The sequence below is a fragment of the Cyrtonyx montezumae genome, unplaced genomic scaffold, assembly GCF_038088225.1.
Source record: "Cyrtonyx montezumae isolate F1298 unplaced genomic scaffold, pur_monq_1.0 scaffold_11, whole genome shotgun sequence".
NCBI lineage: Eukaryota > Metazoa > Chordata > Aves > Galliformes > Odontophoridae > Cyrtonyx > Cyrtonyx montezumae.
Window position 1 is genome coordinate 3,171,700 of NW_027071837.1, and position 14,038 is coordinate 3,185,737.

Below are 14,038 nucleotides of genomic sequence, written 5' to 3' on the forward strand. Positions count from 1 at the left end.
GTGCTGGCTGTTTCTCCTCTTTGAGGCTCATTCATCTCCACTCCTGCTTACCTTGGAAAATTTCCACACTTGGCCACACGTTGATTTTGGCTGTGTTACTGACACATAAAAGTGAAATTAACCCCCTGGTGATTTGGGCCCACTACGCTTATTCAAAACAAGTATCAAGCCATGGGGACCCAGTTTGCACTGAAACTATTTTCCACTTTTCCCTGCAGCTCTCAGTCATCAGTAGGCAGAGAAGGACTGTCCAATCTACAGTGCCAGAAGATGCCCTCAAGAAAGCTCAGAGTCTCTTTGTCAAAGAGGTAGGGGCAAAAATGCACACTTCTTTCCAACAGGTTTTGTACTCAGACAATGCATATGGCTTGAGCTGCAAGTTGCAGGCATGCAGCAGGGCAGTGCTGCACATCCTCCCTCGCTGCATCCTGAGTGCTGCAGGATTATCCTGCAAAATGCTGCTCTTTAGGACCATTCCCCTTCATGGGCAGTGGAAATAAGTGCAGGGTGATGGTCTGCATTGAATGAGGGGCACTGCAGTTCCGAGGGCATGAAATTGGCTCTTTCCCAAAAAGCAATCCCCTCCCATATCACCACTCTTTTTTTTAAATCTTGGAGCAACGTAGATTCAAAATCGGTATCTGTAAGAGATGCTGTGTGATTTTTGCCTCCGTGCTGGAAAGGTTCCTTTGAAATTCAGTGTGGCAGCACAAAATAAGTGAAGCAACCCTTCTTAACTCACCCAGCAGCCCGTAACCTTTTGGACTTATGCATGGTTTTGTTGTGCTTGCTGTAGCTCTCAAAGAGCTCTATTGTTTTCCTTCCAGTGCATTAAAACCTACAGCTCTGACTGGCACGTGGTGAACTACAAATATGAGGAATACTCAGGAGACTTTCGGATGTTGCCATGGTAAGTGTCACTCTCCCTTAGAATACTAATGCACAGTCACAGGGCCATGGTTTGATCAGGCTTAGGAGAAACAGTCAAAGAAGGTCTGTTCTGAAGAGCTTCCAGGGAAGCAAGGCAGCAGAGGAGCAACACTGTTGATCAAATCATATTAAAATTGGTGAATAATCTCACAGCCTGATCTGGCTCCTCGTTTAGCAAGATGGAAGACAGATGGGCCTGCTGCATCCCTGTGCTGCACAAATGCAAGTCAGCAGAAACTCTGCAGAGGCAAACAGCTGAAGCAGGGGAAGCTAGTTACATGGTCTTTGCACTTAGCTTCCACAAGGTGCGCTCAGAAGTTGGCTCCCTCCAGCTGTAAGGGCTGGAGGTCTCCTTGCATCTTCTGCAGAACTTGCTGGTGTATCTGGCATGGGATAGCTGGCGTGGAAGGTCATTGTTTCCCAGTCATTAACAATTCAGAGGTGTTGTGATTTCAGCAAATCCTTCAGGCCAGACAAGATTCCAAGCCATGTGTTTGAAATCGATGAAGACTTTGAAAAAGATGAGGTAAGGAGAAAATGTTTTACATATTCCACTCTAAGATCTGTTAAAAAGCAGATTTCCAGTGGCAAAGTCAGAATTCACTTCCCAGGAGTGGTTTTCTGGTGTGGTGCTTCATACTGCAGATGTGGGGCCAAAACTGAGACATCAATTTAATTGAAAGTGGGTCAAGATAATCTGCTGGAGCCAAGACTCTCCTAAATAAGGTGGAAGATGAGCCATCAAGTATTCTTGTGGCTGTTCCACTTGATCCAGTGCAGCAGTGTAAGAGAAAAAAAGAAAAAGCCAACTGACAAACTAAGTAAAATTCTTCCTGGCCATAATTTAAAGCAGTTTGGTTTCTAGCCACTTGATGACACTACAATATCAGAGTCCTCTTCTTACAAAGCTTTGTGCTCTGCCTCATAACCCACAGTTCTTTCTTGCTGTGTATATCACATTTTCTGCAGAAGGAAGGTAGCACTTTCCTGTGTCAATCGCTGTGTGAAGTTTAGCTCACACACTTGGCATTAAGGATTCTTAGATTACAGTGTAAGGAGTTTAGCCCAGCTGTCTAAGATCTGCATGGCACCGAGGTGCTGCTGCTGAGGAGCAGGCTGAGGAACAGGGAAGTTTCTTTCTTGCAGAGCTGTAGTTCTGGAGCGTTATTTCACTGCACTTTCAGTAATTGCTGTGTATGTCCCAGCACTTCTTGTTCTGCACTGAGATGGTTTTTTCCTAGATGGAAATGTATTGTCAAATCTGGCTTTAATTTTTTGGCTGTGGTGTTAGTTTGCTGTTCACTTGAGCTGTTACCTCCTGATTAGTATCTGCTTTTGGATGGAGACAGAGCCGTGCGGTATCTTATCAGCACGCCCCTGAAAAAGTAGAGAGACAAAGATACACTATCCAAATGTGGTGGAGTGCTTGCTTGCTTCTGATCAGTGTCCCAAATACACAAACAAATGCAGTTACGATGTTGGTAATGGAAGAGTGTTCCAAGAACCTTGGCAGATATTTTGCCATTTATGTATGTCTTTTGGCTTGGCCATATCTAAAGGATTCTGTTACAGTTTCCCCACAGAACATTTACATGAGGATATGCAATGGAAATTCAAGTAAGAGAATTTTCTTAATTCTCTGGATGAAAAAGGTTGAAGTGGGTTGTTTTACCCAGGGGAAAAAAAACATTAGAAACATTTTTTCATTGGCAGTATGGCAAGAAAAGAGATGAAAAGCTGCTGTTTCGAATGCAGGTGATATAAAGCAGTGCCTTAATAGCTCAGCAGCAGATAGTCCAGGTTCACCTCTGCTGCTGAGACACTGGAAGGGGCTGGGCAAGTTTCCTTCATCTCAGTTCCCCCTGTCCCTGTGGGATGTCACTGCTGGGTATGGGTGAGGGCTGCTCTCCCCTTCTGGGAGCACAGGGCAGGGCTGAAGATAGAAATCCCAGCCAGTGTGCCAAGAGCAGTGCAGCTGAGTCACTTGAATCTTTCTGGTTTGACAAACGCGAAGCACATCAGTTACATTTCAGCTATTTGGGTCTGGTGTTCTTTTACCTCAATTTAAAATGGAAAGTTGATTTATGCAAAAGGAAATGATGAAATAAATATGAAGTGCTGTGTTCTGCAACTGCCCAAACGGACCGTGTAGAAGATGTCCTACTTCCCCAGGTTTCTGAAATACTGCCTAAGAACCAACATGCGTTTCCTCATTGCACAATCCCTGTGCAGCTCTGTCAGCATAGATGTATTTTTTCCTCTGGAAGGTGACCCAAGCTAGCTTGTTGGCTAGCTTTGTTGGAAAGAGATGACTCTGAGTTTTCTTGTGATGACACTCTACAGGTTAAGTGTGCATTCTACACTATGGGGTTAACTATGTCACTGTGGTTATCAGTATTGCTTTCCAGTGCAGACATACCCTTGTATTCCAGGGGAGTTTGACATGGGAGGCAGTTAAGCTGACCTGCTCTTTTTCTGGTCTTTTGCTCTCTTTCAGGATTCCTCATCACTGTGCTCCCAGAAGGGCGGTGTGATAAAGCAAGGCTGGCTGCACAAAGCAAATGTCAACAGCACAATCACTGTTACCATGAGGGTGAGGCTGATCCCGTGTTAGGTTAATTGTGAACAAGACACAAACTCTTTTAAGTTCAGATCGTATCTCTGAAGGCAGTGGGAGTGCAAAGATGGTGTCAGATTTGGGTGTGTCTATCCCATCCCTCTTGTAGAGCATCCCAAGGTGGGTTGGAAAACGCAGTCTGGAAACAGCTTTTTGATCCTTCTCAGAATTTAAGCCCAATGCACTTCAAATCAGGACAGGCAAGCTGAGCAAGAAGGTAGAGCGTGCTTGAATAAACTAAGAATGTTTTCACAATGAGCAGCACAGACTAGGAAAAGGAAGGCCATTTAAATGACAAACAGCTGCCCTGCAAAGAAGACTCACTAAATTGATAGTTTCCTTACTGGTAGGAAATATGTACAGAGAGCAGCTTTAAATTGAAATGACAAGACTTTGGTTTAAAAGCAGGGATGATGTCACTGAGGAGAAAGAGCACTACTGACCTCAAAGCAACAGCTGCCTTCTCTCTTGTTCTCCCTTGCACATAATCTGGCCTGACATTGCTTAGGTTTTGCAGTGGAAATTTTTAATAGTTCCACCTCAGGTTTTTGCCGTGGCAAGGAGCCTGTCCAATATTCCACTGTGCAGCTAGCTGCCTTCTTACAGCAGAGAGAATACTCTGTAGTTACTCTGTGCAGCTGAGGGATGGCTGCAGTGAGGTTCTTAGCTTTGTTGGTAATTACAGTTTCTATTCATCTAGATGATGCCATTCAGAGGAGCTAGGCACAGTGCTCCTTTCCAGTTCCATGCTAGTGAGCAGGAGGTTTTACTGTGTGATTGTGTCAGCAGTGATGGGAGCACAGAATTACCAGTAGTCTCCCTTCTGGAGTGGGAAATATTGTGTTCCTTTGTAGTTCTTCCATGTATTCAGAACAATGGCAATGCTCAGAGCCTTGCAATGCCACTCAGCCTGGGGTGCTTTGTGGTTCTGCTAAGAGTGATATCCAGCCACTGTGAGATGCACCCTGTGCCTCCCACACCTGCCAGCATATGGCGCTGTCTTAATTGCTGCCAAAATGCTCTCCTGAGTTATAGTCCAGTGCCTATGGGCTGACAAGTGTGAAGGAAGGTGTTCTGAGAGAAAGCTGAACAGTGTGTTGGTTAATTAATTAATTCAGTCTTCATGACAGTAACTCAAAAATCCAAATACCTCTCCCTGACTTACTGCATTTGAGGTGAGAACTGAACACACTATGCCAAAGCCAGTTCATGAAAATAGATGTGCTAGAGAGAACAACAACACAAAACCACAACAAACAAAACCACGAGCACTTGCACAGATTGCAGTGTTCTTTGGCTTGCAATTGAGGGCTTGGAATTTCCACATGTCTATCCCAAAGTCTTCTGGAGACTTACTTCGTAATTCTGAGGTCTTTATCAAAAAGAGCCTAGAAATACCAGCTGGAGGGCAGGATGAATCTGATGCACTGATCTGGATTTGCCATGAGCAGATAACTGAGGCTGGAGCCAGCTGAGAGAGGAGCTGGAAGCCCTGGGGCTTTGCTTTAGATAGACAAACTTCTAATAACAACAGACATTAAAATTGAAGTAGATGACAAAATCTCTCATTACAAAACCAAGTCATTCTCCAAGGGGTGTCTGCAGTACTCAAGGGTCATCAGTGCTTCTTGTAACGATGTTTTCTCAACAGCAGGAGGGCAGAAACTGTTGCTTGTGATAACCAGCAGAGTGAGTACTTGCATGAGTGAGACATTGTCCTTTTGCAGGTATTCAAGCGGAGGTATTTTTACCTGTCACAACTCACAGATGGCTCCTACATTCTTAATTCCTACAAAGATGAGAAGATTTCGAAAGAATCCAAAGGCTGTATTTTCCTGGATGCTTGCAACGACGTTGTCCAGGTAGATGTGCCTGTACTTGAGCTTATGCTTTGAGAGCTCAGAGATAGAAATGCTCAGTCTGTGCCACTGAGAGGTGAAAGGAAGGACCTAGCAACCGCTCCCAAAGCGCCTGTAAGGTTTAGGAGTAGATATTTGTGCTTAAATTTGGGTTTGCTGAGAGCAAAGCGTAGCAGCACATCGCTGCTGTGCCTTCTGCTGTTCCTGTCACTGCTGGAGCTCTGAGCACCAAGTGTGGCAAGCTGGTACACGGAAGCTTGAATTACTTGGGCTGTTTGCTTCAGCACAGATGAGTCAGAGCTGTGCATTTCCATTTATCTTTCTGAACACAGCTAACACAGTAGTGAAGTTGTCTTGGCAGTGTACAGGATGTACTGCCCAAGTTGCAGCAGATGTGCCTGGTTTTCTCATTGGGAAGTGCTGTTTGAAGACAGAGATCAGAAAATGATATTGACCTGCTTGCCTCTAAGATAGGTTCCTCTGAATGTGCTGCATTACTTATTGTGTTGAACAAATCCAGATCCTGGCTTCTCTGTGTAAATATTAAAGGTCTAATGATGCAGGAGGGGGCTTGCTGCTGTTCCTCAGTGCAATGTCTGTGGTTCATTCTGGCTTAATTCCACTCTCAGAGTAATTGGCAGCTGTGGAGTGATCATAACCATACAGCCCTCTATGATTACTGCAGCAGAGGTACCAAGGAGGGTCCTTGTGTGTCTCCCTGTTACAGTATTTCAGTTTAGGATGCTTTTGCAGAGGGGAGCCTTGCAGAAAGTACCGTGCTGATTTACTGGGGGAGGTGTAACACAAAGCTTACCCTCTCTTCTTTGTTCAGTGTCCCAAAATGCGTCGCTATGCATTTGAACTCAAGACAATAGATAAGTACAGCCACTACCTCGCAGCTGAAACAGAGCAGGAGATGGAAGAGTGGCTGGTGACTCTGAGAAAGATCATTCAGAGCAATAGTGAGAGCTTGGTGCAAGAGAAGAAAGATACTGTGGAACCTGCACAAGGTCAGTTTATCAATCAATACCTGCCTTCACCCTTCTCCAGCAGGAAGCAAGCAGGGTGCCTGCAGAAGCATCCATCTTTCTTTCTGGATTAATAGCAAGAATTGTGGCTGATACATAATGTTATGCCAAATGGCTTAGTGTAATGCAGACAGTATTCTGAAGGATAAAAGTGGAGAGAAACATGACCCTTCCTCTGGATGGGAAATCCATGGCAACGTTTCAAGACCCCTGGAAAGTTGGATCTGGGCTGAAGTTCTGCTTTGGAAAAACCTAGCAGGGCTGTTAATAGTACATTCTGCTATTAACAACGTATGGAAAAATCTTACATCCAAGTGGAAAAGTCTCTATTATTTATCCATAAACTATTTTTGTGCTATTGTAAGCAAATATTGCAGGATGCTTTCTGGCAGAGGAAAATAGAATGGTGCTCCTGCAGTTGTTTTGAACATCTGCTTTTCGTGTCCTTGCAGATGATGAATCGAGCACGCAGGGTAAATCAGAAAACATCCTGGAGAGCCTGGAGAGAAGCATGCATCCAGAGCTGATGAAGGTATTGTGTTTGCAGGGATCGCCCTCCCAGCCCCATCTCTCACTCTCTCCACCACGTCTATCTCCTGCACAATCCAGAGTGCAGCTGCCTACTTCTGTCTGCTTTCTCAGTCAGCAGAGCCCCATTGCTTTACTCTGTGTGGTGTTGGTGGATACAGCTGGGAAGCCTTGCCCCTTCACAAAGGGAACCTGACAAATATTTATTTTATTTTGCTGCCATTCTTTCATCTAATGGATGTGAGGCCGGGCAGTAACATCAATGCTTTTCTTTGTCCTAGTATGGAAGAGAAACAGATCAGCTGAACAAACTGAGCAGAAATGATGGAAGACAAAACCTCTTTTCTTTTGACCCAGAAGTCCAGGTAAACATTCCCCTGTTGGCAAATGTGAGGTTTTGCTCCCTTAGCATCATGCCTCCTCTATTTCCTTAAACAACCACAGCGTTTGCCTGCAGATACAGGACGTTTTTTGGCAGAGTGGAGAAGTTCAGCCCGTGTCCCTGTCAATGAGGTCTGAACAAATCAGTGCTCACTTGATAGCTCAAATAAAGGGAGCACTTGCAGCAGCCCCACACATGGCCTCCCACCAACTTTGCTGCCTTCTGTGATGCATCTTGTTTCTGCATCTCAAACCTGTCATCTGGGCCTCTGGGGCAGGTCCCACACTGGGGCAGAAGCAGCAGATGTGGGATTGCAAGGAGAGCTGCAGTGCTGCATGGTCTCAGTGCATCTGGAGGAGTGAGCAGTGATGCTGGAGGCCAACTGCAGTCTTCAAATGTAGGGAGATACAAACGGAAGAAACTCCATGCACTGTTCTCATGTCCAATGTGGGGTTTGTGCACTATTTGGCTTCTTTTCTGCTCAGCTTTGACCTCTCTGCTGAGCTCTCTGCCAAGAGCCAGCTGTGGGATTTCAGTGGAATGAGCAGCAATTGTTAACACAGTTTCAGAGAATTGTTCCAAGTCCTTTCTTAGTTTCTGGTTCCCTTTCTGGCACACTTTGGCTTGTTCACACCTGTGGGGAAAAAAAATAATTCTGGTTTAACAAGGAAATGTAATTAGGCTTTAAAAAGTTTAATTGTACTAAATGAGCTTTTCTCCTGGCACTCCTTTAAGGTATTTGACAGATAGCCCTGAAGCATCCAGGGAAGATTATTATTTTTTTTTAATCCCTTTCAGTACCTACATACACAGAGCTCTTCTTCATGGCATGGGGCAGCCAGATCTGCTCAAAGACCTGACAACCAGAATCAGGTGATTTTGGTTACTCCAGTCAGTGCAGTGTGTGCGTGCTTGTGAGCCTGCTGCAGAGGAAACTGGGAGCAGGAACATGCACCCACAATGTACTTTCCTCATAGAAGGGAAATGGAGAAAACAGTGGGAAGAGTTCCTCCGAATCAGATGAACAATCACACCCTGTTTTGCACAAATTACTTAATTGTGAGATATCCTGTCTCACATTTGCAAGCAGGTTCTGTAGAACTTAAGGAGGAAAAAGCTAATAGAGCTGTGTCACTGAGAGGTGTGCTGGTGTTCAAGGGGGGGTTGGTGCCCAGGACACTGAGAGTGGTGAAGGTTGTGAGTCTTTCTCTGATGATGGCATTTTGGTCACGTACATGCCTGCTCTCTGAGAAGGGTGGACGCTGAGCAAGTCACAAGCTGTGGGTGTGCTGGGTTAGGAAGGATGTGATTAGAACCAAAGCTGTTTGGATTTCCCAGCCAGCTCTGCAGGCAGCCCTTGTTGTTGCTAACCATGCCACTTATTGTCTTGCATTTAGAAATGCCTTCAATTTGAGATGCTCATGATCCCATAAGCATGTGCCTTCTCTCTATTTCAGGCAGGGGGACCATCTCTTAAACTAGTCAAATCTTCAAAGTGGAAGATACTTTTCTGAGGGTAACGACGGCTTATATTCCACTTTCTTCCCCAAGCTCTAAATGGTGTTTTGGGAAGATCCCCCAGGGTTACAGCAAAGCAGGAAGGAACTGAAATCATTCTGAGGTTTAGTTTTCTGTGCTCTTCAAATCAGACTGCTAAAAATTGATACATCCCCATGAATTCATGCCTTGAACGCATTTGTGTAACATCACAAAGTGGCACTCATTTGTGAACGTCTCGTACTCTTTGCACTGCTTTAACAAAAATGGTTTAGGTTGGGCTGATTCCTTAGCATTATTTGGGGGTGTATTTTCTTTTTTAATGAGACCAGATTTGTTTGTTTGCTGTCTAGAGGCTGGACTTCTCAGGGCTGGAGCCGGACGTGAAGCCATTTGAGGAGAAGAGCAGCAGGCGCTTTGTGGTCTGCTGCCAAGATTTGTCCCTCAACCTCCTCGCTCAGCTCGGTGACCAGTCAGAGGGAGGACCCACCAATGTAAGGAGAGCTCTGGTGTTTCCTGCTTTGTCTATTTTCTCCTCTCACTGGCAATGAAAACCTATGGCAGGTTGATCTGGATGGGTAAAGGAGTCTCATTCTGCCTTGAGCTATGGTGGGGCCTGGGCAGGTGGTGTCTGCTGGCCCAGGTTCTTTGTGGGGTTTGTCTGACACAGTATTCTGGTGTTCCAAAAATAAATCTTGGAATGGAGTTGCCCTACCATACCTTGGCCTGCCAGGAACTGATGCTACTAGGAAGTCAGAGGTTCAGAAGCACAGGGAACAGGGAGTGTGTCTGCAGTATTCTGATCCCTGTGAAAGTCCTGTTGGTAAAGGATTAAGCTCCATCTCCAAGCCACACACTGCTGAGTTTTATTTCATTTCCTCTAATGGCAAGGGATTTCCCTGTTCTGAAATCTCCCTGACCAACAGTATTCACAGCCACTTTATTCTATGCATTTGTTATTGTGCCAAAGCTGTTCCTTAGCTCAAAAAGCTATTCCTGAGCCTCCAGCTCAGAAAATTGTAGCCAGCAATTATCTCTCTCCTCTGACTTTGGTCTGCCAGACTTGAACCAACCAGGCTTCTCCAGTCTTTTTCCCAAGACGTTCTCCCTATTACCATGTCCTGCACAGGAATCAGCCTTTGACACAAGGGTGCTCAGAGCAGCAGATGACATTGCAGGGCTGAGAGGGAGCAGCACCAGCAGACCAATCTGTGCTGAAGGTATCGTGGTCCTGGTGGGATCAGCCAGCACACCAGCCTTGTTCTTCAGTCCCTCCCAGCAGATGAATGCATTACTGATAACAGATTGATATTATTTGATTGATATTATCAGCCCAGTGCTGGACCCAATTGGCACACTTTTAGTATTGATGTAATACCTCAGTCTTAAGCTGTAACATCTTGGATGTGCTACAGCCTCTCTTCAAGCCTTCACTTTTATCCTTTCATGGACAGTGCCTGTTAGGATCATTGATAGGATTGATTGGATAGTTTTTTCTCTACACTTGTAGTTTATCATTTATAGAAAACTTGCTGTTTTGGTTTTTTTTTTATGGAAGCCTTTTTTAAAATTTAAATAAGATAATGAAGGGGAAAAGTGGATTTACGACTTTACAAAGCAAATAAGCACGAATTATAAGAATCCTGGAAAATTCTGATAGACAAAACTAATGGAACTTCCTGGCCAGGAAGGCAATGCACGTGAATAACCATGAGCATGAACCATGCCTTTTTTGACACGTGTGTTCCATTTGCAGGTTGAGCCTTTTTTCCTCAGCTTGGCTTTATTTGACCTGAAAAATAACTGCAAGATTTCTGCGGACTTCCACGTGGACCTGAATCCTCCTCCTGTTCGTGACATGCTGCTGGATCTGGCAGCTTCCAGGGCAGAGGATGTGAAGGGGCGTTCGCCGGGCGAGAGCCTTGTGCACGGGATCCCTGAGTCTTGCCTGCGCTACATAAAACGGGTGAAGAACTGATTTTGTCCTCTCATTCTGTGTCTCTGTATGGCTGTGGGTACTGTGTGCTGCTGTGGGCTCACAGGCACCAGCTAGAGTTCTTCAGGAGCTGACCATTCTCAAACCCTGAGAGATCCCATAGCCCATCCATGGCAGCTGCCAGAGCAGGGTCTGTGTGAGCTCTGGATGGGACAATCAGTGCCAAACCCAGAGGTGCAAGTAGGGTATCCCACTTGCTGACAGCCTTCCATCTTGTCTGTTGTAGGGTGTTTTCTCTGTGACCGACCCACATGTGGAGATCTTCCTGGTGGCCCGTGTGGAGAAGGTGCTGCAGGGCAGCATTACACACTGTGCAGAACCGTACATGAAAAACTCGGACCCAGGGAAGGTGAGATGGGGTCATGGGGGGGTCTCATTAGTGACGCTGCCTGCTGCTGTGGTCAGTAGCATGGTCTGTAGCGTGGGATGTGTCTGCTGCACTTTAGCTGCTTTCTGGCAAAGTCTGGTCTCCATACTGCCTGTGCTGTAATCTCATTATGCATGGTGTGATGTGGCAGGGATTTTCTGTCAGCTGCTCAGGCCATGCTACGCTGTGTGCATGCAGTGCTGTGCATCATGAAACACAGGGCATCTCCTCCCTGGAGAACGTAGCCCTCTCTTTTCTATTCCCAGTGCAGCATGGAAGCAGTGGCACATGCTCACCTTCTCTCTTGTGTTTTGCAGACAGCCCAGAAGGTCCATAAGGTGGCCAAGCAGGTGTGCAGCCGTCTGGGGCAGTACCGGATGCCCTTTGGCTGGGCTGCCAGGTTAGTGGCCTTGGACTGTGCTTTTGCTGGGTTGGGAGCTGCTGCTGTCAGTGATCTGGGACAGCATCAGGCTGAGTGGGCGAAGGGCCAAGCTGCTGAAGTCAGTGAGGCTGCATGGAAGCAACAGAGGTCAGAATCTGGCCCCGACTTCTCAGGCAGAACGTGAATTGGCCTGAAATGCTCTATCTAGAATTAGAAACAAAATATTAAATAGTAAACAGTGCTGGGAAGACGGTAACCTTCCCACTGACCTGCAGCTACTGATTTCAAGGCAGAACGTCCCCATGGCTGGATTAACCTGTCCTGTGCTACTATGAGAATCGGTGCAGAAATTACCCTCTGGCACCATACATTGCCAGGGAGGGGATAAGAGGAGAGAGAATCAGCAGTTACTCCTCCATCTCTGACTCTGCTTTAATTAATGTTCTTGGGAACGACTGGAGGTAGTGACCGTATTCCATCGCTGTTATTTCAGTGCTAACTTCCTTAAAACTCATGTTGAAAGAAGGCCCTGCAGGCAAGTTCGATTCTCTGCCACTGTCTCCTGTTGCTAAATTGCCATTTGGTGCTGACACAAGGGACAGTAATGACATAGGAAAATCGGATGACTGTCACAGTGGGCTGGGATTTGATGGCATGCAGCTTGCTGTGTGTATTCTGAAGCTTGATTTTCCTATGGCATTGGCACTCTGCTCCATTCATGAAAGCCAGCCCACACCCTGCTCAGTGCCTCAGCCCTTATTCTAGTCCTCATGTGAGCAGCCAGGAAGATACTTTACCACTCAGTGTTAGTAGAAGTGGATTGACGTGGAGCTGGGCTGAGTGCATACGTCTCACTTGGATAAAAAGACAGAGGATGCTCCATGCAATGCTGTGTGACAAAGTGTGTTGCAGAATGTGGGGTCTAAGCACCACATGAGGATGGGAGAGGGATCAGGAGGTCTGGAGGTAGTCAGAGAATCCCTCACCTGATCAACCTCCCTTCAGCCTGCCAAAGACCTTGGATGGCTGCATCTTTACAACATTTAGGAAATGTGTTTCTTCTTTTCTGCAGACCGGTGTTCAAAGACTCCCAGGGCACTCTCGATGCTGAAGGAAAATTCTCACCCTTGTACAAGCAAGACAGTGGCAAACTCTCGAATGAAGATATGCTGAAGCTCTTAGCAGAGTATAAGAAGTAAGAGCCTGGTGCAGAGGCCAAACGGGCCTTTTAACATACATTTTTAAGCAGTAGGTGTAAGCTTGAGATAACAGTGCTCAGGAGGTAGCTAAAACCCCTGCTGATGGGTTCAGCACTTGAATTTTTAAGATTCACCATCTTGTTCCTTTTTTCCTAATGCAGACCAGAGAAGACAAAACTGCAGATCATTCCAGCCCACTTGAATATTGTCATCAAAGACATCCCGCTGGACTTCACAAGTAAGGATGTTGGACCTGAAAATAAATGCTGATGGAGCTTCAGGAGTTAGTGCTTGCACTGGGAGCTTTTCTGTTTCATTAGTAGGAACATGTTGGGGTTGAAATAAGAAATCAGTAATTCAACACAACCACCGACATCTTTCTGATGGATTCTGTAGAGAGATGTGGTCCAGGTGCATAGGTTTACCTGAGGGTGTCACAATCTGCTTGGAAAGAAAGCAGCCATAGAAAGGCCAAAAGGCTCTTTGACTTTTTTCAGAGCTTCAGCAGTGACACTTCTGCAGTCCCTTCTGGCAAGAAGAGCAGAGTCCTGTGGTTCTTGTGCACCATCTTTTCTCAGTGTTGTTAGTGCAGCTGGGGACCTCAGTTGTTACTGAAGAGGAGGATTTCCCCCTAATTATTTCTATGGAGTGGGCCATTCTCCACTGCTTGGTCACACACATGGCCCTCTGGCATGAGAGAACTGAGCTCTCAGGAGCAATGGCAGTTTCAGACCTGCAAATTTCATGCCACACGAGCTGTGCTTCCTGTGTTTGTGGAGCATGTGCTCATCCTTTCCTTCTCTTTTAGATTGTGTGACAGCTTCTTATATCCCTATAAAGCCTTTTGAGAAGAGCTGTGAGAACATTGCAGTTGAAGTGGAGGAGCTTGTCCCAGAAGTTGCAAAATACTGTTATCCTTTCACTGTCTACAAAAACCACCTTTATGTGTACCCCTTGCATTTGAAGTATGAAAACCAGAAAGTGTTTGCGAAGGTGAGTGATTTGGTGGGCTCTGGAGTGATGCTGCTGACCTGAGGCTGTGGCTCATCCTCCTGTTCTCTAATTCAGGCAAGGAACATTGCTGTCTGCATTGAGTTCAGGGATTCAGATGAAGCTGATGCCAGGCCACTAAAGGTGAGTACCTTTTATTTCTAGTGGCCTGGGGCTGACATTTGTTTGCTGCTTTGTACCATATGCCAACCAGGCTGACCAGAGCAATAGGAAAACAGAGTTTCTGTGCTCACTGTTTCCAT

The 14,038-nt window shown here is 45.9% G+C and overlaps 1 protein-coding gene across 1 annotated transcript in view; it reads left to right on the top strand.

Annotated features, from left to right (window-relative positions):
• DOCK11 (dedicator of cytokinesis 11) overlaps window positions 1-14,038 on the top strand; it is a 69,833-nt gene that overhangs the window by 17,054 nt on the left and 38,741 nt on the right. The window contains exons 3-18 of the mRNA XM_065729386.1: window positions 219-308; window positions 828-910; window positions 1,387-1,456; window positions 3,428-3,523; window positions 5,275-5,409; window positions 6,239-6,416; window positions 6,887-6,966; window positions 7,244-7,327; window positions 9,195-9,335; window positions 10,598-10,807; window positions 11,064-11,186; window positions 11,522-11,604; window positions 12,659-12,781; window positions 12,947-13,023; window positions 13,594-13,778; window positions 13,854-13,919. Of these exons, the coding sequence (XP_065585458.1) occupies window positions 219-308; window positions 828-910; window positions 1,387-1,456; window positions 3,428-3,523; window positions 5,275-5,409; window positions 6,239-6,416; window positions 6,887-6,966; window positions 7,244-7,327; window positions 9,195-9,335; window positions 10,598-10,807; window positions 11,064-11,186; window positions 11,522-11,604; window positions 12,659-12,781; window positions 12,947-13,023; window positions 13,594-13,778; window positions 13,854-13,919 (1,824 nt within the window). The remainder of the gene's footprint in view (window positions 1-218; window positions 309-827; window positions 911-1,386; window positions 1,457-3,427; window positions 3,524-5,274; window positions 5,410-6,238; window positions 6,417-6,886; window positions 6,967-7,243; window positions 7,328-9,194; window positions 9,336-10,597; window positions 10,808-11,063; window positions 11,187-11,521; window positions 11,605-12,658; window positions 12,782-12,946; window positions 13,024-13,593; window positions 13,779-13,853; window positions 13,920-14,038) is intronic.